Below are 25,567 nucleotides of genomic sequence, written 5' to 3' on the forward strand. Positions count from 1 at the left end.
GAGAGGGATGAGTAGACGGGACGGAGGGAGAGAGGGATGAAGGGTTGAGGAGCGGGGAGGTGAAAGTCCTGCCAAAGTGAAGGGCAAGGAATTCTGGCCGCAGATGAACGTGTCTGCGTTGCTCGCATATTGCCTGGGATTGAACTCGCGGTCGGGTCGAGAGGGGGGTGCGTGTGTGTGTGCGTGTGTGTGTGTGTGTGTGTGTGTGGGGGGGGGGGGGGGTCAGGGGAGAAATAGCTGAGAAGTAAAATGGTGTAAAAAGGCCATAAACAAGACGTTACACACATCATTTTCTGTCGTCGGCGAGGTGAGAGACGTGCGGCTCCGACCGTGGGACTCAAACTCGCGCAACCTTTTTTTTACCTTTATAACACCTCTATCTTCAGATACCGGGACAACAGATTTTACCGCTTTGGTGAAAAGCTGACATTTGGAGAATGTTGTTTGTTAACACAAAGGGGGAGGAGGGCAGGCTTTTAGTTAACTTTGTTCTTTCAGCATCAAGTTTTTCCTGGTTCGTTTCCACTCAGGGACTAGTTTTCTTGCCTTGCCTTTAGGGCCACACGTGCTTGTTTGTTTTTTCTAATTTGATTAAAATTTTTAACGGGTTAATATCACTGACTGCCACCTGTGCGTTGCTGTTTTTCTCACACCTCTTTTTTAGATGATTTCCCATCCTTTCTGTCACGTACTCAAGATTTTTCAGGAGGGTAAACAGGAAGTGATAGAATGTAGATATCGGACGGGTCATTAGGAAACGTTTATATTTTTTTTATAAGTGACAGCACTTTTACCCAGAACTCCAAAAAAACTCATTATCTTATCCTTTTTGGATACGGAAATCCTGACTCAGCCGCGCCGTGTTTTCATCCTATGTCTTTCGAGAGAGAAGTTGGTCGACAGAAGGTAACAAAGGCAACAGAGAAAGACAATCATTCATTTTAATGGTTATTGATGCCACACGGAATCCCCCCCCCCCCCCGAACCCTCCGCCCGTTACAAATCAAAATTCCAGCCACTTGATAAGCCATCAAGCTTTTAATAATATTGATTAATTTCTTTCATTTTTTTTTTTTTTTTTCTAAAGGAGACCCATTTACGAAGTAAATTGCAAAAGCGTGCTCGTGTTCAGTCACGCCCCCGGTGTGAGTTCCCTTTTGTTTTGCCTGTATGTCCTTTTCTGCAAATTAGAGCTCAAAGGACGAGGTGGCGCGTCAACTTAAATTGTACGTAGAGCGAATTGATTATGCAGGTAATGATAATAATGATAATCCCACCTGACACGTTGACGTTAATGTGCCAGTATGAGTGTCAAAAGGGAAAAAAGGGGACAAGTGAGCGTTTTTTCCAGCGGATTCCCATCGGTTGAGAATCACACTGCAGCTGGGCCTCTGGCGAGGACAGAGCGTAACGTGGCACACACACACTGCCCATCACGACTAGGGGGGGAATGGTGTGTGTTTTGGGACGCGTGCAAGCAAGAAAGTGACGAACCCTGTGAATTATATACCGACAATATGGATATTATAGCTGTGTCACTGTGAGATGCTCAGTTTTAGGTAAATTAGCCGCCTCTTTCGCCTTCATTTATTTTTTTTCTCTTAAAGCCAAACTATGTGACTTTGGTGGAAAAAGCCGATTAAAAACCACAGATAACTGACCGCAAGCTGGAACTCTGACTTCTTTTTTATTTTCCCACTCTGAAAAAATGTAATGTCATAAAAAGAAATACTTGTTGGGAGGAAAATATTTTAAAAAATAAATTGAAAAATGTATTGATAGTGTGATTGAAATGATGTGAAATTGTATGAGGAGAGACTGTTCCTGTGACTGTAAATGTGGTGTCATCACCTGTTAGTAGTTTATGGAATTCAACAAATAAGAAAGGGATGATACTATGACGCTATTCATAGTGAATATGAGGTTTTTGAGTCAGTTATTTTTCCAATTTTTTTTTCTTTTGTCTGCAACGCATACCTTGAACAGACAGCCGACCGAGGAGGAGCTGCAGGTACGCTAAACCCTGCCAGTTCAGTGTCCGAGATCTGCGATGCGTCAAACGCTTCGCCCTTCGCACGTGACACGTCTCCTTCGGTCGGTGCTGTTCATTGTCATCGCGAGGCACTGTCAAATAATAGCGGTTAAAAAAACGAGAAGAACACAATCCAGATCTCCGAGAGAGATAGGAGCGAGATGAAGTAATACCTCATGTGTTTTATGAGCGGTTATTACAATGTTCTGCACGTCTTAGTACAACATTAGTTAACGTGATTGACCCTAAACACTTTTGTTAAAATTCTAAGTGTCTGTTTGAATAGCCGGGGTTACCATGTAAGTAATTTATCATCAAATAATGTCCCCTGAGATCAATAGTAGAGAGATAACTTATTATCTATCATCTGCAATACAGCCCCGCTCATTTTTAGCTCTCATTTAGCGCAGCACACTGGTCGGGAACACACCCCTGACACAAAGCGTTGCCCGGAGGCTCGGCGAAGATGATTGAATTTCATAGCTACTTACAGGCTAATAGGGCCGTACAATGACTACTTACTGTCCTTAAGTGACTGGCTGTTTCTTCGCAGCCGCAAACCCTTTGAAGCCCTTCTGAGGAGATCTAGAGGATTTAGCCAGTAGCGTGACATGAGACTGAGTGGTTGAGCAACAGTGCTCCCACCAGCTGACTATTAGAACCAGCTGATAAAAACACGGAGGCTACATCTATGAGAACCACAGACGGGGCTTTCTCACAGTGAAGGACCTTTCCTCAATGGCTGAGACGCCAACATGACGCTGTTTCTAAAAAAAAAAAAACAAAAAAACAAAAGCAAAAGGCCAAGTCGTGGCTGAAGATTAATCTTTTAACAATTTGGATATTTGGCAGAATTTGAAATTTCTAATTTGATTTCATTGCATGTTTTACAGGCTGAGGTATTTACAGATTAATAAAAATATTTATCAAATCAAATATTTTAGTTGACCCATTTATATTCAACTCCAACTTTAAAATGTATACATTTTTTTAAAATGAAGGAAAATCGTGCGTTTGCTAAGATGTGTAATTATGAATTTTTTTTTATATTTTTATTTCTTGACATGGGCCTTATTATTATGTACATATCATATATTGTCGTCGCATGAATGAGGCCATGTTTTTTTTTTTTTCACATTGTGTGTATTCTGTGAGGGAAAGGCACTGGATTTGCAAATCTTACTCACAGAAGCCGTTTCCACATACAAACCACCCTCTCCTCACCATGCTGTTCCACTTACACTCTTGGAACACTAAACCATATATGCATATAAGCACATGTGCGCACAACGCACTCGCACCGGCACTCTCACAAAGCAAACCACATGCACATGTTCGCTGCACTCTTAACTAATTCATTCAGGAACACTTTGGGTTTCAACACCAAAACCTCCGTATGTTTGATTGAGAAATGTGTCTGACTGCAATTATATGGGCGGGAGGAAGGCTAAGGGAAGGAGTACACTGCAGCAGTTTTATAGTTTGCTGGCATGACATTTTCCCCCCGCTTTTTTTTTTTTTTTATTTATTTTTTTTATGCCTTTCCTTTTTCCAGTGGAGGGGCAGAGTGTTGACAAGGCAGGAAAAGGGGCATACTGAAGTAGAAGTAACAGCGGGGAAAATGAGAGGAAAATAGATGGCCGGTGGCACCGAAGCCTCTCGTTGTCACTGTCGTGTTTCGGAGCCATACTTCTTGAGATGGTGCGAGGGGGAATGGGGAGGGGCATATTTATGGTTACACTTGGCACAACAGCAACCCCCGGTCGACAAAATCATGAAAAACCGCATTTAAAGTATAAATGTACGTAGGGTTGATGTTTGCTCTCTGCATCAGCACGGCATTTATCTTTAGTGCGCTCCAGTGCGAGCTAGTCACCGACCTGCAGTATGTAACCTCTGACGTAGTCTCGGAGAGTCCATCCCAGGCCGTGCAGGATGTGCAGCACCTCCTCCTGCTTGAGCACGGAGAAGAGGCGGTCCAGGAGGATCTTCAGTCTGACAGGCACGGCCTGGGTTCCGTAAAGCATCAGGCTGCTGATGTCAAAGACCACGTTGGACTGAACAATTTCCACCTGGGTCGGGTGGTAGAGGTGCTGGGTGCTGAGCTTGTCCAGAGCTGGCCAGTGTGACGAGAGGAGAGAGAGAGAAAGACAGAGAGGAGGGAGACACACACACACACACACACACACACACACACACACACACAGAAACAGGCCCGGTGAATGACTGTTTAGTCTCTCTCATCTCAGATCTTCCTTTGGCGGCAATAGTAACACATTTGTACAATGAAACTTCTTCTCCGTCTCCAGCCCGACCTGCACGTCACCCTTTTCTCTCAACACTTCTTTGCAATTGACTCCTGTCTCCATTACATTCATTTATAGCTTCATCTTTTTTTTCCTTCAGAGACAATAGCTTGGGCACCAAAGTAGAAGGATTTTTTTTTTTTTTTTTTCTGTAAGTTAAAATTGAAGCCATTTAGAATAAAAAAAATACATACAGGTATTCTCACTTTTTCCGATAAAATAAGAAATAAGGAAATAATAAAAATGACAATTTTATTTATCTATGTATGTGTTTTGATGAAGCTACCGCTGCTGTCTTTGTCCTATTAAATGAATGTTCGTGCCCCCGATACAACAACCTCAGTCACCTCTTTGCCTCTGCTGTCTGGGTGACACCTGGTCGTCTTTCTCTCTCCCTCCTTGTTACTCCGTCTCTCTCTCTCTCTCTTTTTCTCTCTCTCCCTCTTTTCCTACCTCTCCCTCCTCCCCTACCCTCCCTGCCTGTCTGGGTGACACCTGGTTCGGTCTTTCTCTGATCCTGGGACGGCGTTTTCCTGCTGACGAGGGCTTCGCCTGACAACACGGCGCAGCCAGACACGAACATAATAAAAAATGAAGAACTACTTGTCAGAGTCCCTGCCAATGCTGACATGAAATGAAAAGTGGGGGAGAGGAGAGATGGGCGCCTGACAGTTCAGAGGGAGAGGTTAAGAAATATTCAATGGGGTCCTGTGCGATTTGCTCAAGGGCCCAAGGCCCGCTCTTGTGCGGACGCAAGCCAAACAGGTGTTTTCTTTTATCTTTCCCGACTGTCTTATTTTTCTTTGTACTTTTTCTGCTTTCTTTCCCTTTCTTATACCCACTCGTAAGGTGTGGTCTGTTCTTTTGCTGTCTACCTAGTGATAGTCTTTTTTTTTTTTTTTAAAGATGCCTAAAAAAGCTAAAACTCAGATGCACACACAAAGACAACTTGTTTCTTTTAAAAACATGAATTCCCCTCAAAAAATGGTAAAAATCATTACGGCAGATACAGGAAGTTCTGCAGTTAAGTCAAGCAAACGCAAACACACTTCCATAGAAAAGGAATTTCAAGAACAACTCATTAGCGAAGATGCAGGAAAGTCAACTATAAATTCAAAAGAATATGAGTGATTTTAAAAGATGATGATAATAATAATGACACATTTTATTTAAGGTGCCTTGCTCAACACTCAAGGACACTGTACGGAATCAATAAAAATTTTAAAAAAGTGCATTAGTGCTTCACATTAGATGGAGAAAAAAAATCCTTAACCCTGACTTCTGACGCCTACCTCATATAGCCTCCATTTGTTTATTTTACTAAGGAACATACATACAGACATGCCTCATTTATGATTTCATATACCTGCCCAAGTTATTTCCATGATCCCAGTATTTGAAGGTTCTTACCGTGAGCCACCCAGCCGTGTTTGCACTGGTCACATGTCCGTAGGTGAATCTTGCCTGGTTGGAAACACTCGCACGTGCAGTTCACCAGTGTGCATCGGATAGCCTGCGGAGACAGGGAGATGAGGGGGGACACCGGGGTCAGTCGCAGTTTGAATATGCGGGAGGCGTCAACGGACGATGAATTAAATGAACAGTTAAGCAATCGTGAATGGAGAAAGGGAAGAAAAAAAAAAAAAACAGCCGGACGCGCTAATCCATCGACCCGGGAGGGCGTAGCGTTTCACGCCAGGGTGCCGAGAAGTCTTGCAAATCACAGAAGCAATCGCATCCGCTGCCACAAGTGTTTGAAAACTTAAAAATGCACCGACTGCCATTTTATTTCAATATGACTTTCATTCCCCTTGTTGCGGTTCTTCATCATAACGCTGTAATTTCCCCAAAGTTCATGTGAACCGACATAAGACTCCACCCCCTCCTCCTCTCCTAAGTGGGAGAAATGTAACTTGTTTGACTGAAGCTCAATTACTCTGTGCCGGAGTTGCACTTCTTTTGACCCCGGAAAAGGCTTTTAGCCGCGATAGGTTAAGTGTCCAGACGTGACGGGGGCGTCTCGGTGCAGCGACGACGGATCGTGGCGCAAACGGCTGCTAAGAACAACAGAACAACTCAGGTATATTTTACAGGAGGTCACATGATCCCGTAAGATGTTTGACGCTCTTCAAACAACGAAATTCGTGTACGGCGAAGGCGGGGCGGGGGGGGGGGGGGTATGAGATCCGCACGAACGAAAACAGCTGTATCATCGAAAGGAGCGGAGCAGCTGCAAGCTGTAAATTTCACACTGACGTGGAGAAACAAGGAGACAGTAAAAGTGGCGAAAAGAGGAGTTTAAAGAAGGAACAAGAAATTACGAACATTAATCTTAATAATTATTGGCTGGCCTTTGTTTCGCAGGCATTTTTTATACTATCAAGATAAATCGACGACTAAAGATAGTAACGTTTTTTTTTTTTAATGCTTTTTCTCTTCAACATAAAATGACAAAAAAGAATCCACAGCTGCAGTTGGATTTCTGCAGCGACCTCTGCTTATGAAATAAAAATGGATTCCCACTCCAGAATATTCTTCTTTTTTTTTTCTTTTAAATGCAATAATCTCTTTCCCACACATCCAAATGTAATTCCCGGTATTTCAAAACAATTAATGTTTGTTTTTTTTTTGTTATTTTTTGAATGTGGGACACCACAGACATAACAGATTTAACGGATTTCAGTATTTTATTTTAAGAAAACACGCCACATGATTCCATAGAGGCATTTAATACTGAACCATTGGAAGCGTGTCAATGCCTCTATTTTATTATATTTCATTTCATAAACATACGTCCTGCTTTTACATGCTGGTTGTGTTGCCATTGTCAACCATTGTGTCGGATCCGCAGTCCGTGACAGAGGGATATGTAGTGTGTCAGTTCTTGTGAAGGAAAATAAAAACACATTTAAGTGCTAAGATAGCAAAATATTCAATATATTTTAGTAACTCAGGTGTGTAATGCTCAAAGGGGGAACTGCTTCTGCATTTCATACTATTTGTTGCACGATATGTCATAGTTAACAAATGAATGATTCATTCATCATCTATGTAGCTTATCCTGCACTGAGGGCAACACACACCGACTCCCTGGCCCGATCGCGAGTCAGTCACAGGGACCCACATAGAGACCGACACCCATTCACTCTGTCACCTCATATAGACGAGTTGTTTCGAGACATAAAACGGTTCACTGTCTCATTCACAAGCCCCGCTATCGGGAAACCCACGCAGACACGGAGACTTCGGCGAATCCTCAAACAAAAGGCCCCCTGCTAGAATCAAACCTGGGACTTTATCCGCTATCATATGCGGCATCGTACGATCTCTTTGTTTTCTTGGCGTACGGTGACACCAGCACACACACTTGCAAATAGAAAACGTCCCTTTACGCTACCCAAACTTTCGGCAACCAATAATGTCGGAGTATTTTAACGACATCTTTGTGTATTTTACCAACATACAGAGTAAGTTGCAGATGTTTGGTAATGTTACTAACACCTTGTTATCCTACCTGGAACTGAACTGCAGATAGAAAAGTAATTATTTCATTTTACAGGGAATCAAGTTTCCTTACTGTGCTTATAAAAGTAAACACTTTGAATCCTTCAGCTCAGCACAAACCAAACTCCATTGACCCAAGTTAGGCTCAGCCCTGTGACAGCACCAAATAACGGTAACTTTTCTGTGGATTAAACCTATGCACTATAATTCAGGATTTCAAATGCAGCATAATCTACTAAGGGACCATAAAATCTATCAGAATCCCTCTTCCCTGCCCTAAGGTGTTGTACACCAGATTAGTGAACGAAGGTGTCAAAGTGAACACGGGCTAATCCAAGATTAAACACAAAATTACACCACTTCTAACCATGTCACCTCTCTGTTTGACACAGAACAAGACAGGAGACAGAGATTATTTGACTTTACGCCTTTTTTTTTTTCTTTAAGCTCTCCAGGTGCGAGTATGGCAATCCTCGCCGTGTGTGAGGATTACTCACCATGTGTCAGTCGAAGTGTACATATATTACACACTGAGCTGGTGGGTGCACTTTTTTCTTTTCTTTTTTCTTTTTTTAAGTCAAAAGAGAGACGAGGAGACCTTTTCATGAACATTCATGCGCCAAGGCTGAGGTCAGAACCGGACACGTGTCCTGAGATGAGCTCAGGTGAAGACACACACAGATGTTTTCCTGTAATATGAAATGAAATATCCGTGTTCTCACATTAAACTGCATCTTTCTACGTGACCTATTCCGACATCCTAAATACTACTACTATTTTTAAACTCAAGACACTTTTTATGTTATCGTTTGTGGTGCAGGGAGCTTGTAATAGGTACTAAATCTGTCTGAAAAAGCAAAGTAAAGGGAAATTTGATATTGCATTACAGCACATAAATCAATCCAGGTTGAGACTGGAATCATATTTACTTCAATTTTAAGACTTTTTTTTTTTTTTAATTTCCACAGGTCATTTTCTCAAACCGTACTTGCGGGAAAACGAACAAACAAATTAAGAAAAAAAAAAAAAAAAAAGAAATGATCAGAGCAGGCAAGTTCGGCGCGTTGCTGTCACACAACGCAACATTTTCCGTAATTAACTTAACATGCGTTCCCAATAACAGCGGGGCGAAATAGGAAATAAAGAAAATGGAAATATCAAATGCACCTCTGCTGTTTACGAGCCGGGGTCTGACAGCTGACAAGATAGTTAAGGGGCGTCTAATTCGGCAATTAGAGCGTGGCACTGTCTGCGGGGCTTCTGCTGTGACAAGGCGCCCTCTAATCACTGACTTATTATGCTGGCTAGCGGTACCTCTCATATCTGGCCCATTAAGCAGACAGCGGCATTAAGAAGCATTACAGCGGCAAGCCCCCTCCGCCGAGGAGGCGCTGACGGGAGAAAAAGGGGAAGGGAGGGGACGCGCGGCGCTATTCCCTTAGATTGATTTGTGCGTTGTTCCACTTTCAGTCGGGAAAGTGATGAGTAACAGGAACGGCGTTTGTGATACAATGGCATCCAAACAACTCGCGCGCGACGGGGTGATAGAAAACAGCAGAGAACTGTTGAGATGAGTCGCATTTAACAACAAACACAAAATAAAAGTAAAAGATTTTTTTATGATTCTTTTGCAGGCAACTCCCACTGCAACTAGCATGGGTTTGCATTACATTTGGCTACGGTTTCAGCCGGCCTGGGTTCGGTCAGGGACGAGCTTGGGCCTAGATCCCACTGCTACACTCGCACATATTTGTCACAGCAGGCCGGAGGAGGAGGTTGTGTTATCTGAAGCCCGGCCAGATACACAGCATTAGTCACTGTGCTAGCGTCTCGCCAGGGTTTCCTCTTTGGCTCGCAACTGCAAGACGACGGTGAGGAAAAGGACAGAGTTGTGAGTGTTAGTGTGTGTGTGTGTGTGTGTGTGTGTGCGTGCGTGCATGTTTGTGTGAATGTGTATGTGAGGGTTCTTCTGCATGTATGTGAGGGAGTGCATGCGAAACTCTTTAAATCCAGCCAGTCAAAAAGTTTGGGACACAGTGTTACCACCCTGGTCAACAACCTGACCTAACACACAACGCATCAGCACTTATCTAGCTCAAGTGTGTGTGTGTGTGTGTGTGTGCGCGCGCGTTTGTGTGTGTGTGTGTCTCTCACTGTGGGGTTTTTGTTTAACTGGAGGCTTGATGTTGCATGGATGTTTTGCTTGGCTCGCAGTCCTTGTCCCTGCCCAACTGTAAACACTTTCAGTCAGCAAAGGCCACCATCAGACTGGAGAGGACTCTCAATTACAAAAGAGTGTTGGTTGGACAGACTGAGCCGGAGAAACGGGAGGAAATAGAAGCTTCAAACCGAGATGGGGTTCGGCCTGTGTCCTCGCAGCTGGTTGAGGGGGGGGGATTGTAAACAGATAGGACGAGAAAAATAGCACGGAATCGATGCCCATACGAGCAACCCGGCCGTATCATAAACCAAGCTTTATGATCGGCAAAGACTCTATCAAAGCGGTGAACTAATGATCCTTAGCTAATATCCCATACAACCGTATTACTACCCTGACATTGTAATTATATGCCACAGAAACACACCAGTTGCCTCTCGGAAGGCAGCGCACAATGGAAAGCCGAGACAGACGGGCTGCTGGATGTCGGGCGGGTATTGTCCCTCCTCCTTTAATTGAAACCTTTACAGCGTTCGACGTGCCGCCGCAGACCGCATTTCTTGTTTTGGTGAGTTAAGCAAAGCCGAGATTTAAATGAAAACCCCGTGTGTGTGTGTGTGTGTGTGTGCGCGCGCGCCTCTTCCTCGCGAGCGGCAGCAGCTTCGGATTTAAATTTGTCTTTGCTTAGGGTCACTGTAAAACACTGGGAGCATCTTGTCCTCTCTTCCACCCACAAGATATTATCTCATCCATGAGTTAGCTGCTGAAATGCCGTCAATTTCCTGCCAGAAATGTGCAGACAACGTGCATAGGAAAAGAGGCACAGCAGCTTTGCGTGTCATAAAAACCCTCCCCGGCTCCGTCAGATAGATCAGGGCTTCACAATGTCCATATTGGAAACAGGTGACAAATAAAACATACTGAATGAAAAAAAAAAAAAGAAAAGAAAGTCTTTGTAGTCAGGAACAGCACGCCACAAAATAGAGGGGAGCAAATACCTTATGCCAAGGCTAATTTTTGCTTATTTGATTTGGATTTGACTTGAAACAGAGCTTTCTTGCCTCACAAAGTGGTACAAAGTAAACAACGATTAATAATTTGTGCACTGACCTCAGCATGAAACACCATTATACTGTACAGGGGGAAAATGTACTCGACAGAGAAGGCTTGTTTCGCTCAAATCCCCACAGTGTAGAGCCTGTCCTCCTTGTCAGTTCTGGTTTGGAGCCCAGCGGCTGGCAGTCACAGAGCCAGGGGTCCCTGTCCTTTGTGCAGCTGTGCGTCTGGGCTTTGACACGGGGCAGAGCGACCAGAGCTATGCTAATGGGAACCAAATGGGGCGTGAGTCCCCGGTGGATTACAGGAGGAGAAGAAATGTTTTCATGTATTCATGTGGAGACCAGGGACCCCTTTGCTGTTTTTTTTTTTTTTTTTTTTTTTTGTGCTTTTCTTCCCTTCTTTCTTTCCTCCCATTCCTTAAAGCCAAACAAATGGACGGAGCGACGTCTGCTGTTTGCACGCACTCTTAATTAATAGTTTCTCTGACTCCCCTTTGTTTTTTCAACGTATGCCAAATCTAATAAGATGGATAAAAAAAGAACTACAACAATGTTTAGACCTGAACTAACTTTTTTTAATATGTATGTTAGTAGCACAGTTTGCAAGGTAAATAAACAACAAAGACCGACGATGGTCGGTCTGAAAGCTATTGTTTGGTGAACATATTATGTCTATGAAAATGCAGGACACGAGTTTCGGATTCTTGGCAGCGCGCTTCGCTCTTACTTCACCTGCTTTGACTGCAACACATAGCAAGTCTCCACACAGCCGCGTTGGGGTCCAGCCAAGGGCCGAAGAAGTGGTCGTAGCTTGGAGCGCGTCACTTTTCAATGTAATCGGATAAAAAGTCACGGCCCGGTTTTACCGTCGGTGAGTGTACTTGTAAAATATGTAGAAAACTCTGTTATCTGTAGTTACGCTTCCAGCTGATGTGTCATTTTGAGTGCGACCGTGTTTGGGTTTTCGCATGACCCGCCCTTGCATTTAGACACATTTACAAACATTTTGATTGCACAAGAATCGAAATAAGAATGCACTTTTGCGTTCTACTTAACAAGCCCCACCCTCCCACCCTGCAAAAAAAAAATTTGATTATTTACATTATGCAAGTCCGACTTCCATTATACGCTCCTAAGCCGTGGAGCTTGTGTGCCGGCGGGATGGTTACCGACCCAGCTGGCTTAGATATTAAGGATAATATCACAAACACGGACCGCTGCGATTGCAACGCCATATGTCGAGGTCCGAGTCGGGGCAGCTGATTAAGATGGAGAGCCATGGCCGCGCTGTTAATGCCGGACTCCAGTCAATTCAAATATTCTCAGCGCTCTCAGCGGAAGTTCCTCCCATCCCGCGTGCGGACAGCAGGTCCAGGCAGAAGCCCTGGGTCCGTCTCCGCTCGCCTCGAACCATTTTCTCCCAATCAGGGATCACACCATCTGCCCCGGTGACAGACCCCCGAGTCCGCAGACACAAGGCCAAGTTCAAAGAAGGGCGCCGAGAGGGGAGGATGGGAGGGGATGGAGGGTGACTGGAGATTTGGTGAAAAGCGAATGAAGTGAGATAGCAAGGGAGCAAATAAAAAAACAAAAACGGAGGATTTAGAGCGGGGAGGGGGGGGTCAGACAAGCAGGTGCATCAGAGGGGTGGGGAAGAGCTGCATACAGGAAAGGTGGAGGAGTCGGAGGAAAACAGATGAAGGGAGGTAGGAGGCTTGAGGAAGCGCTGGCAGAAGCTTCTAGATGCTGGCCTTTGTGACCCCGACAAGCTCAAAATCAACGTTGTACCTGCAGAACAGGAATATGGTCACCTACGGGTGAGAAGTGCTGCAGCGGCCTTGCTGTCGTCATGTTAGCCGCAGATTGCCCAGCAGAGGAAATGGGTCGTTTTAATTTTGACATAGTTTTTCAACAGAAAGGTCGATAATTATAAAGATTATTTTTCGACCAATTCGGATTTCAAGTCATGATGTAAATAAAGAGGCTACCCTTATTGTGTCCCCCTCTGATTTATTATCAGAAAAGGATTCGCGATTTTGGGACAAAGCATCTTTGAGATCTTAATATAAACATATACATTGGATTAAAAAAAAAAAAGCACTCCCAAGTTTTACAATTGTTCTCAGTTTATTTGTTTTCTCAAACTGTCAGTCACATTTTAATCAACGCTCTCACTCTTGCAAACTGTAATGTTTAAATTCCTCCACTGGATAAACTGTTAAAGTGTTAAATGAAGTTGCTTTGACGTTTTGTTGCTCATTTTAGGTTGTTGTATTAATGAATCTGCAGGAGAAAAACATGCAAACTAACTTGGAATTACTTTAAGGACGCAACAATTCCAGCTGTTAAGAAAAGAGAGTTAATTAAACAGAACTTGCAATTAATTCATATCAATTTAACAGAAAAATTAAATGAAAACTTGTTTTATTTTATTTTATTCATCTAGTTCTGCTAACCTGGTTGGGTTCTTTTGTTGAAAAAATGACAAATAAATAAAACCAATTAAATAAATGTGACAATTGACTATAAGCTTCAGTGATGACATGTAATTATACCTTGACCTGAATAAAAAAATAGTCTTGTGCTTTAGGTACATTGGTCAGGGACAGGAAAAAGAAAGACAACAAATGAGCTTATTGTTATTGATGTATATGCTCTAACCTTCCGCCTATCAGAGGGAGTGACCCACACCAGATAAGGACAACTCCCTGTCGAACCTGACACCTGCACTCGCTTGCCCCCCTGAATGCAAATACCCCGGTAACAGCCTGCACCGTAACAACATGCAACTTGTGCGTCGAGAGGCCTGGAGGAGTGACATGACCACACAGTGCGACCAGACACATGTTTGAACTAGAGAGAGAAAGAGCAGAGAAGAGGAAAAAAGAAAAGAAGAGAAAGTTCTGTGGGAGTAAAAATGGGGATGGGAGACATTCCAGTGGCGGTGGCGGAGGGATTGTGTGTCCGTATGTGAGGACGACAAACATCATCTGCTTTCTACCTCCCTTCTCAGCTACACCCTAACACAAACAGAAAGTATTAGTCACAGCACAGGAATATTGGCGACCCCTCTGTGAGAGGGGACATCTCTCCTGAGGTTATTGGTTGGCATGTGCGACACAGCACACTCACACACACACACACACACACACACACGCTGTCCCCATGCGGACTTGACAGCGGCGTGACAACCGGACACCAGCGCTGCAATGCTTCCCCCAAATTGACGTTTAGTCATCACACTCATTTACAGGGTGGGACTCTGCCTCCCGAACTACACACACACACACACACACACACAAACACAGGCAAAGCCCACACACTCTCCCACATTCCCTCTAATGCAAACACACACACATTCACAGGCAGTGAAATCCCCTACTCCGACTTGCTCTTGGCCAGCAAAATCTTGGAGCGACTCCTAGATTTAATCTTGCCAATAGCTCTTTATTTTCTTTGACCATTCTTAATGCAAAAAAGCCTGCACTAATTGTGTGTAAGCAATCACCAAATTATGTATGTGTTTTTTTTAACTACACCTAACACTACTGTAGACGGATTGGCTGCCCGTCAAGACACACGACTGGGCAATAATATTTGTTTCTTTCCTCAGAGTTTTGTTCAAACAGCGTGTCAGCATGGCGGTTTACTTGTAAACACCTGGGCCCGCACACCCAACAGCTGTGGAAATACAAAGTTACGGTCTAAACCGTGCCGAGCGGAGAGCTAATCGCCGCGTTCGGATTATTTGCAACAAGGAGACGCTTTTCGCGTATTTTCGTCATGCACTCAGCCATGTCTATTGAACAATATAAAGAAAAACACAGAGGGCGGCGGAGCTCTTAAATTGAAAGCCAGTCTTGGATAACTGTCGTTAACGTTGACGACGGACATCGCGGATGATTTACCTCGGCCAGCATCGCGAGAGCCCTGGATTCGGTTTTGCTGTTACGGACGACTTTGTAACTTTCCAAGGAAGAAAATACACCTCCATCAGTGTGAACAGTCACAGTCAGCAAATGACACTCAGACACGGGTCACTCAAGATAGGGATATAGACATGGGATGGGAGGGAGGGGGTTCAACCAATGGCTACATGGCTGCGATGACAAGTGTGTGACTCTCAAAGCCGCACAAGGGAGTGAAGTGAGGAGTATGTGTGTGTGTGTGTGTGCGTGCAAACGTGTGTTTGTGTGTGTGGCCTAGGTCTGAAGGAAAGTCTATCTTTTTCGCTTTGGTCTTTATCAGTCTTACAAAGTTCACAGATACGGGGGCTGAAGTGGAGGCGAGACACTGTTGCAGTCACAGGTCACACGGATGACAGGGATCGGTTCAAATCTTAGAGGGGGGAGCAAAAAAAAAAAAAAAAAGGGGAGATGAAAGCGGGGAAAGTCACGGCTGCGCCGGGGAGATCTCTGCCAAGCATTGGTGATTGCCATTCTGCAATCGACCCCGACCAAATTGGAAATTCCCCTCTCAGGACCCTCTAAGTCGGCTTCATTTGGCTGAAGCCGGAATCCTTATTTCTGCAATTATAAAGCTATTGACTAATTCGACATATGTTAGCGTGTCTTCCAGCCCTTGAGCGCTGGTGTGCCATTGAGTCATTAACTTTGACAAATTGTGACAGACGTTTTTATTGCCACCCAATCATGAGAAACAAGACTGTGGCAGAGGAGTTAATGAGTGGCATGTTTCTCCTCTTCCTCAAACCCCCCCCACTTTACTCTCTCTCTTTTCTCTCTCCTCTTCTTCTACACCCCCCACCCCCACCTCCAACCCCGGCCACCCCCTTCCACTTAGATTCCTGCACCCCCAAATCCCCCTCACCCCTGCATATTTATAATTTTACCACATCCTAACAATAACACGGCCAGTACTCAGCACAAAACATGCATACCCCGGACTAATGAATCTCATGCCTTTACCGCGGTAAAATGGCCAGTAAGTACTACCAGCTGCGACACTCTCCCCGCTTTCTCTCTCCTTGGCAGTGGCATTGAGCTCAGGAGCGCAGGGGAGTGTGTGTGCGTATGTGTGCGTGTGTGTGTGTGTGTGTGTGTGTGCGCGGGGTTTGGGGGTGGGGGGCAGACACATCTGAGTGCAGCTGGACCTGAGAGAGAGTGAGAGAGAGAGGGGTGGTGTTGGTGGAGAAGTGGGGGAGAGAGACCGCAAGTCTCCGTGTTTCCAGCTGCATTTCTCAGGGGCTCGGTTTTCTCTCCCTCCTCTTGGCTTTTCGCAAGGCCCTTCTGGTCCCAGGTTACTTGAAATATCACAAATACACACACATGCACGCACATCCACACACACACACACACACACACAGACACGCACACACCCTGATCCACCTCCCCTCCATCCCTTACATTCGGCCATCTTTGTTTGGACAGGGCTCAGGAGTTCCAGAAAAGCTCTCTCAGATGTGCTGAAGTAAGGGAAAAACAAAACAAACTAGCCCTCACACACACACACACACACACACACACACACACACACTCATAGTCAAAATTCATGTGAACACACACACACGTATTTGTAACAGTGTGTAGGTGAAGAGCTTCACACACTTAAATGCACACGTGCGCGCGCACGTACATGAGCAATTTCACATGTGTAAAGGCCAAACTACCGGCTTAACCAGAGAACAAATTTGCAAAGAGAGAGAGAGAAAAAAATGTGAGGTACATTTTTTTCCTCATGGAGGTAGGCAGCCTATCTTTTAAAGGCACGCATTCTTTTACACTGTGTAAGTGTGTATGTGTGTGTGTGTGTGTGTGTGTGTGTGTGTGTGTGTGTGTGTGTCCCGATCCTGGATCACAGCACCACGGCAGGCCCGAAGCATACCTCGACATGTGTTACCTCTTTGTAATATTGACTTTGTTATAGCTATACGAGTGGGAGAGAAGAGCCAAGAACCTGGGCCTTGCACTAGTGGGGCCCCCGAGTTCGCTCAAAAACAAATACCCGAATGAGCCGTGAAAATAGAAAACACGGTGCCACAATGGCAATCTATAAAAACACACTCAAATAAAACCGTAAAACGCCTCATTCCTACTCTGTGGCTTTACATTTTCACTATATTTCGCACCCCGGTTTAATTTTCTGCGGTGTTTTTGGTGCTCTGAGAGTGATCTTGACATCTGGGTGATGCTCGCTGATCAGTGAACATGTGAATCAACCCGAATGTAAAAAGTCGAGAATCCTTATTTTTGTATATTATGTCATGCACATAACCGGAGTCAAGCAAACACTCCGCCGAGGTCCAAGCTAAATAATTAAACTCAATCATTGAAACGTGGCACTTAGTCGATACGGCGCAAATAAGCTTAATATTGAGGCCTCGAAATTCAGATGACATGAATTAAAAATAAAAAAAAAAGAAATAAGCATGAAGGGAAACCACATATGTTGTTTGTTTGATTGCTTCGCAGGAATAAAAGATTGATTATCATTTTCTCCTTCGCGCTGGTGCGATTTCCCCATCTCGTCTCTTTCCCCCAGTGATGACTTTGCTTATACATTTGAATAATGCAGGCGAGTCATTTGAATATTCCCTCTGTATTAAAAAAAAAAATGGTGTTTTACACGATGCAGCAATATTAACCATGTTAATTGGGCTCTTTGGACTTTCCCAATAGAAAGGCTAAATTAATTACTTATGTCGACAAAATGTCAGACACGTCGATCTAATAACTACATCTGTTTTTTTTTCTCTTTTCTCTTTTCTTTCAGTATGTGGCTTTTTTTTCCGTCTTTGCATGCGCGTGTATCCAATACATTTAAAAAAAAAAAAAAAAAATGAACAAGACGGAACGGATTCGACGCCCCGTCTGGGTTTTTTTTTTTTTTTTTTTTAATTTTAGCGGAGCCACTCGCGTTTGCATGTTTACGCTTGCTTGTGTCACCAATGTCTACGTCGTGATTGAACTTGTGAGGGAAAAACCTTAACCGTTGGACGTTAGGTGCGTGTTTGTACGTAACGCGATCATTAATGTGTACCCGCCGCTGCACAGGCCTTTGAAGTTCCCTTTTCTTTAGCTTATGGCTGTTTTTCAGTAAAAAAAAAAAAAAAAAAAACGTATCAGCGCATTTTCCTGAAGTGCGAATAAACCCAGACTTCGGCAGAGGAGGGGACGGGGTGGTGGATCTGGGAGAGCTGAGGCGATCAGACGACGCGGGGGCCAACGGAGAGGCCTGCTGATGCCACGTTTCAGACGACCCCTTGAAGTGGAAATGAGATTCCTCGGTCGACTCCGCTAACTAGTCTGTTCTCACGAAGTCAGCAAACTCTGGACGCCTTCCTCTGAAGAAAGGCGGACGCCTCCCCGTGGTCAGCACGCAGGATGAATTCGCCGTCGGACCGTAGAAAGGAGAAAACGTAACGTCGGCCATCTTTGTTCGGCTGCTTTTGTGACTCCGGGACGTCTGCCGCCTCAACTTCTACAGCTTTTCAAAAGAGGAAGTTGCCACATTGTCACCCCAAAAACAGCACAGAAGCCCCCGATTGTAACCCAAGCGAAAAATAAGAACGATTTTAAATGTTTTTCTCCAGGGGTTATGCTTTGAAGCGGATGTATTTGCAGTCATTGTCGACTCCGGTCGCAGGTGCAAGAAGTTCAACTTGTTCCATTTGTCTTATGTAATTTATGTAATTTATCTTATGAATTATGTAATTCCATATCAAAAACGTCAAGCATATGATTTAACACATCCAATTTAATTTAAAAAAATGCTGCGTTTCATTAGCCGCAAGCACACGTTTGATACCAATTAATCGATTGCCTAACACGGACACCAAAAGCTCTTTTTAACGGAAAAATAATTTTAAAAATGTCCTATTCCTGCCAAATGGTCAAAATGGCAGTCACGTTTTTTTTCCTTTTTTTTTTTTAATGTCGACCACCACAGACAAGTCATTCCAGGGGTGATTTTTTTTTTTGCATTTAAAAAACAAAAAAAAAGACTTTTAATTTAGCTTTAAATGTTTTGATAATGCTCTAATTGAAAGTCTGCTCATGTGTTCAGTATAGAATCTTGTGCGTCTACTCTTGTCGCATATACGTTAATTTAACGGTAGTCTTTACCTTTCGTGTGTGTGTGTGTGTGTGTCTGTGTGTGTGTGCATGCATCGCATGCAGAGCGAACACACACGGGCTGCTGTTCGAACCTGCGCGACCACCTGAGGGCCCATCCCCAGCCGCCCTCGGAGCGGGGAGCGACAGCTGTACGGTGATGCTCTAGCGATAGGCATCATCGGCTTGCTGGAGACTAATTGGTCCACGGCGCTCCTCTGAGTGGCCTCACTAATTAATTAGAAAGGCAGTGGAGCTGAAATTTTTAATCAGGACACCAGGCTCTCCACAGCAAGCAGGGGAGAGAAAAAAAAAAAAAAAAAGACACATCACCCCATCATCCCATGTAATACACCTGACACCGATCTCCCATGTTGTCGTATGACGTGCACGGTGTGTTTAGGTATTCACACGAGCCGGCAGGGGAATCAGAAATACATCTAGGAAAGAGCTTGTTAACTTTTTTTAATCATTTGGAGGAAAAAAAATCTGAAATATCACATCCTCATGCAGTTCCTATAAGGTGATAGAAGTAATATTGATGTGTTTTTTTTGTACCTATGTTGCGTCGTGACTTATAGATTTATCAGTTTAATGGTAAAAAAACGTATGTTTACATAAATTACTATTCCAGGAAGACTATTAACTAGCAGTTATTACTATGTTTATTTATTTATTATTTTTCATCTTTTGTCCTTTCAAGTAAATTCATTAATATGTCTATTTGCAACTATTTGAGAAGACTCACTTGTGACTCACACACACACACACACACACACACACACACACACACACCTTCCTTTACCCCCCCCCCCCCACTCCCTCCATTATTCCACTACAAAAGTGAAACCAAAATATGATATTTCCTTCCATATATACTTAACTAATTAAAAGCAGTCACCCGAACTAACGGTCTCCATCACACTATAAAGAAACTGTGGAAATCACAATCTCCTTGGAAAAATAGTTTTGAGTTTCTTTCACCAAATAGGGGCTGTGACGATGACGCTCTTGCACCGGCACGGGGGCAGGAGCGCGCCCCAAAAGCTGCGTGCGGCGGTCCGCTGCGATTTGTGGTTGAGGGGCCGAAGTCTGCGCGGAATCACCCGGGGACCGAAAGACAAGAGGCCGCATTACAATAAAAAGCTGCGCCGGTCAGCCACTTCACACAAGAGACAAAGGAAACAACACGTGTTTATCATCCTCCCGCTGGGATTACAGACTTACTCAAGTTACAATAACAGGAAAATCATAGTTACAAGTATGAATCAGGAAATGGTCCTCGAGTTAACGCAGACAACTGTGCAATGAATGTATTATAGCATACTTTTCAATATGGCAAAACAATTACCTGGAGGTGCTGCCCCTTCTCCTTTAAAGAAGCATTTCAATTGTGAACCCACACGCAAGGAACTCTACCTTGACGGACATTATCTGTTTTCCAAGTATTGGCGACTCTCTCAGCTTTGTTCGGCGCTAATCAGCCAGCCCTTCTTATCAGCCTGTTGCTTTGGCCAAAATAAATACACGCTGCCCTTTTTATTGCTTTGTTTTCACAGGTCATTAGGGGGAAAAGAGGGAGAAGCGCATTGATTAGTTTTCCAGACGACTCGATTATTGTTGTGTTATGACCGCCATCATTAAGTTTCATTAAACTGTTCGCCCCCCCCCCCAAATGAAGATATCGCAGGAACGGTGGCTCAAAAGAAGACGGCCAATAGTAATAATCTAGATGTAACGCAATGACACATAACATGTCAGGAAAATTTTGTGATTTCTCTTTTTTTTGTTTTTTTTTTTTGCTGATCAGACCAGTGGATAGTTAGATAATCCTCTCAGTTAAAAAGATAAGACGGGACTGACCCGCTTTTTCTTTTTTAAAACCGCGTTAAAAGACTGGCTTCGGTACCGTGTTGTATTTTTTTATGTTGAACCAAATTCCTCGGCATAAAAGGGAAACTTAATGAAGCGGCATAAGCCCCCCCCCCCGCCCCCGACCGGCTCCTTGCAGCCGGCCTTGCTCTGAAGGTATACATATGCTCCAGAAGAGAAAAGATCCTGGCTGTCGCTGGCTAATTAGCATGTGTTAGCTCGTCGGCAAGAGGGCGGCCCTGTGTGATGTGTACTGAAGTGGAGTAAAACACTGGGGCAAGGACTGTACTAATGACCCACTTCCTCCCTACGGGTTCCCGCCCTGCAGCTCCACACGTGCTGGCATCAGTGCAGCCACGGGGGGAACCCGCAGGACCGCCGCCGCGGCTGCAGGGGCATACAGGACACTAAGACCACCAGCCACACCGATGTCTTTTTTTTTTTTTTTTTTTTCTTCTTCGCACCCTCCTGCAGTATCGGTTTAATTCTCTGCAACGCAACAGCAGGGGATAACTATACCCGTCGGAGCACGATGTCAAACCGAGTGTCGCGTCAGGGTAACGGATCTATTAAGCCGTGAAACGGCACAGACGGCGATGGAACCGTGACACCAGCTCTCCGCTTGGCATTTGCATTATTTACAAGAGGAACTGGAGCATTAGCAAGCACTTTGACACTTGGTTAGCAGGACGTGGCCTCTACGTATCTCTGTCAGCGGGGGTAAACAAACGGGGGGGGTGCATGGTGTGACAGAGCAAATGGCACACACACTCACATGCAAATCATTAGGGAGTCAGGGGACAGTGAGAGAAAGGAGTGTGTGTGTGTGTGTATGCGTGGGGGAGTAGAGGGGCATCCATATTTATAGGGCCTTTCCAGCATTTGTCCCCAGGCCAAATTCTGTGACTACACTCAGCTAATGTCAGAACAGCACTTAAGCAGGCATTTCCAGTCATGGGCAGTGGGGAATACACGGGATAGATACAAGACCCTGGCGCAGAAACACAGAGGAGAACAAGGCTGGAAATAAAAGAGAAACGCTCCAGTGTTGTTCCCTCACATGTTCGCAAATAAATATAGGAAACTGCCTCGCTTTTAACAGCCCACCGAGTGTCCTCTTGGATGCCTCGCAAAAAGGCGGAGCGCTTCAAGCGCAACTGAGAAGGTGGGGGAAAAAAAATCTGCATGCCTTGCAGTGGCTGCCACCATTTTTGAAATTTGAATTGAATTCATGACTGTTTTTGTTAGGTAAGATATAGATATAATACTGCTTTTTCTACTGCTGTTAAAATACAGGGGGCGTTGGGGGGTGCGGGGTTGAAAGCAACTGGCTCATGAAATGGTACAAAATAATAATTTCATCAAATTTCCATTTTGAAAATGTAGCATTTTGAGAAAGAATGGCAATCAGTTAAATGACTAATAAAATACAAATATAAATAAATAAATAAATGAGATGTATCTCTGTTATGCTAAAAGTCAATGAGCAAATGAGCTTTTATGTTGTATCCGGCTTGGATTTGCAGCCAATCATTATCTTAACTTTATCCTGTTTATGAATTTTTATTTTATATATTTATAGATGTTGGCTATCAGCTCTCCGTTGCTATGCTACCCCTTGTACTCTCTTAACGCCCCTCAGGGACAAATAACATTTCTCTGATTCTGATTTCGGTGTTCATTGCTGATACTTTTGCATGCTGTGCTGCAGCATCAGCCGCGGCCAGGAAAATCACACGTAAACATAATAGCGCGTCTTTCTACACACGTAAATTCACTCCAATCGAAAGTCCTTCCAAAAAGTGTACTTTCCTTGAAGCTTTTATAAGAACCCATAAAATCACTTATTAGGAATCTCAGTTTGATGTTTTCACATGAAAGTTTTACCTTTTGGATTCTTTGCTGCTTGAACCGATGGAGCTTGGATGCGGATCAGATGTAAACATGTCAATGGTTTGCGAACAATACCTCATTTGACATTAACCTACAAGTTGAACCCAGTTTATTACCACTCTTTGGTTTCTGACCTTCTACTGACACCAGTGACGTTGTTCCTGGCATTCGAGAAATCTACCCCGCTGAGGAGACACTGCCCCTTCGCCCCCGACGGGGCCTCGCAAGCATGCCCCCTTTAAACAACCGAAACAAACTGCGCGATACCCCCAAAGAGGGCCGTCTAAGCGGGTAAAGTAGCCCCTTTTAGCACAATCTGTCATCATCTCAATTGGCACATAGTCGTTTTGTGTAGCAGCATCCATTATGCATCCGCCGAGAGCGCCGCCTAATTATGGGGGCTTACATTTATTCATTTGTTTGCTGCCAGTTGTCCCGCTCTATTTTTGGAGAGGTGCGATAAATTCCCATGTTCTTTTTTATTTTCTTTTATGGTCACGGCACTCCGGATGACGTTCCAGAAGACGCATCGGTTTTCTAGCGGTTAGCGGAAGCCGACGGCAATACAATGTTAAAAGATACTGACACCCCAGATAACTGTGACACTTAAATAGCCCATTATCTATTATTGATCTCAATATAAACTGCATTAATGTTGATGATGACACAATTAATATGCATCTCTTAAATTTGACATTCTGCATGCTCGTGGCACCGCTTTGTAAATATCGGCAACACAAACCGAAGGAGAGTGTATGTTGTTCATCTCGTTCAAAGCTTTCTTTCTTTCACCGGGTGAGAATAATACGGCCAAAGCCCGTGGGTTTAGCAGAGCGAGATAATGAAAGCAACAGCAATCAGCAATTAGATTTGACCAAATTAAAGCACGGGTGAAAATCTGCATCAAGGCCCCTAAACAATATAATGACCAAAGGTGTGCTTGATCCTTTTTTTTTTATCGTTTTTTTTTTTTTTTCTTCCCGGGACAGGGAGGAATTAAGAGGATTGAGAGCAGGCGTGCGCAGAAGGTGCAGCGGGGCGATCGGTCTTCGGCGCTTCGCTTATTTCGTCCAACGGCGCCGCATCTCGCACAACTTTCTTAATCCGCCAATGAGAAGTCTTCGTCGCTCGCAAAGCCTTGGCCACGAGGTTTACGGGGAAAAAAAAACTCTTGGTTCCCAGGCTTGGCAGTTGAGGTGAGACGGCCACTTTAACCTCCACCCCACCCCCTGCCTTGCACGCATATTATTAGCACTACCATATCTGGGCCTAACTGCAGCTTTGGGGAATAATGTGCGTCAGGAGAGTGTAAAATTAGAACCAAACCAACGCTGTTCTTTAAATCCCACTTTCCGTGTCCCCGCTTCCTTCCTCATAGCCGAGCTTAGTTCCAATGTCAAACACTAATAAGCCTGCTAATTCAATTAAGGACTGCGCTCCTTTCAAACACTCCAAAAAGAGACTATGTGAATAAATTTGCTCTCAGTTCCACATAGAGCTCTCCATAGAAAAAAAAAAAAAAAAAAAAAAAAAAGTTAGCCTTTATTCATGAGCGAGAGAGCGGGGGAACTTACTGCTGAGCTTGTTAGCAAAATACTCCGATCTGAGGCTGGAGATGTGTGACTAAAGCCGGGTCTCTTAAGTGTCTGTCACCCTGATCTAACCCGCGGAGAGCTCTTTGTAGGCCGTGTTTTCTCCGTCTGTTCCTGCAGCCGCTCCGCCGAGTGACTGGGGATGATCCCCTGCCGCATAGCTGTAGGTGACAGCGAGCCCCTCGCCCGCCACCCCCCTCCACCCCCCCTCTCCTTTTTTGTTGTCAAATCCCTGACGGAGCCTCCACATGAAAAACATTTCACTCGAGTTGCCGCTTCTGCCGTCTCTTCCTTCCTCTCTCGCTGGATCTCAAAGGCTACGGCGGCAGTGGAGACCCGGCAAACGAGTCAATCACTTACTCCTTTTCTCCCTCGCTTTCTTTTCGTTAGGCTCTGCTGAACTGTCTTCTTACGCCCCCATCACCCTCACCACCACCACCACCTCTTACTTACCAGCATCTCTCTCTATGACCGGCTCTTTTCTTTTTCTCTGCGCCCCTAACCCCCCCCCCCCCTCCCCCCCTCCCCCCCTCCCCTCCAGTGTACAGATCTGAGTTGGACCTCAGGAGGAAAATACCAGTCAAGCCATTGTCATTTCAAACAGTGTGATAACCAGACACCGGGCTGCCCACTGACAACTCTGGGGAACCAGCCCTCGCTTTGACTGTTGGCTCCCCTCTCTTTTGCTTCCTGCTCTTACTTTTTTTTTTTTTTTCTGTGAACCCCTCCCCACCACACACACATATTCTGTAGCTGGTTGTTTGTTACTTGCTCTCCTCTCCTCTCTCCTCCTGATGCTGTGCAGGAGTAGGAGTGGGAGTGGGGGGTGGGGGGGGGGGGTGGTCGGGGGAATAGTTGTCTTCGCGTGTGCACCAAGGTCAGCGCTCTCCACATGACAGTTCCCTGCCTCTCGACAAGGCGGGAAATCAATACTTTCGGACTTGTGGCGCTGCCCTCGGTGTAACAACAACACTGTCCGGCATCGGAGCACCTGACACATCGAAAGCTTGCCTCGGCTCCTCCGGGCCCTCGCCGAAGAGCCCGCTCCTCTCTCACCCTGACCCTTTTATACTTCATCGA

The 25,567-nt window shown here is 44.7% G+C and overlaps 1 protein-coding gene across 2 annotated transcripts in view; it reads right to left on the reverse strand.

Moving 5' to 3' along the window:
* bnc2 (basonuclin zinc finger protein 2) overlaps nucleotides 1-25,567 on the reverse strand; it is a 167,520-nt gene that overhangs the window by 38,218 nt on the left and 103,735 nt on the right. For both annotated transcript variants that reach the window (XM_086157279.1, XM_086157280.1), the window contains exons 4-5: nucleotides 5,749-5,851; nucleotides 3,913-4,148 (exon numbers count right to left, since the gene is read on the reverse strand). In XM_086157279.1, the coding sequence (XP_086013405.1) occupies nucleotides 3,913-4,148; nucleotides 5,749-5,851 (339 nt within the window). The remainder of the gene's footprint in view (nucleotides 1-3,912; nucleotides 4,149-5,748; nucleotides 5,852-25,567) is intronic.

The sequence above is a fragment of the Fistularia commersonii genome, chromosome 12, assembly GCF_037954325.1.
Source record: "Fistularia commersonii isolate RoL2024-O1a breed Wild chromosome 12, RoL_Fcom_v1.0, whole genome shotgun sequence".
Classification (NCBI taxonomy): domain Eukaryota; kingdom Metazoa; phylum Chordata; class Actinopteri; order Syngnathiformes; family Fistulariidae; genus Fistularia; species Fistularia commersonii.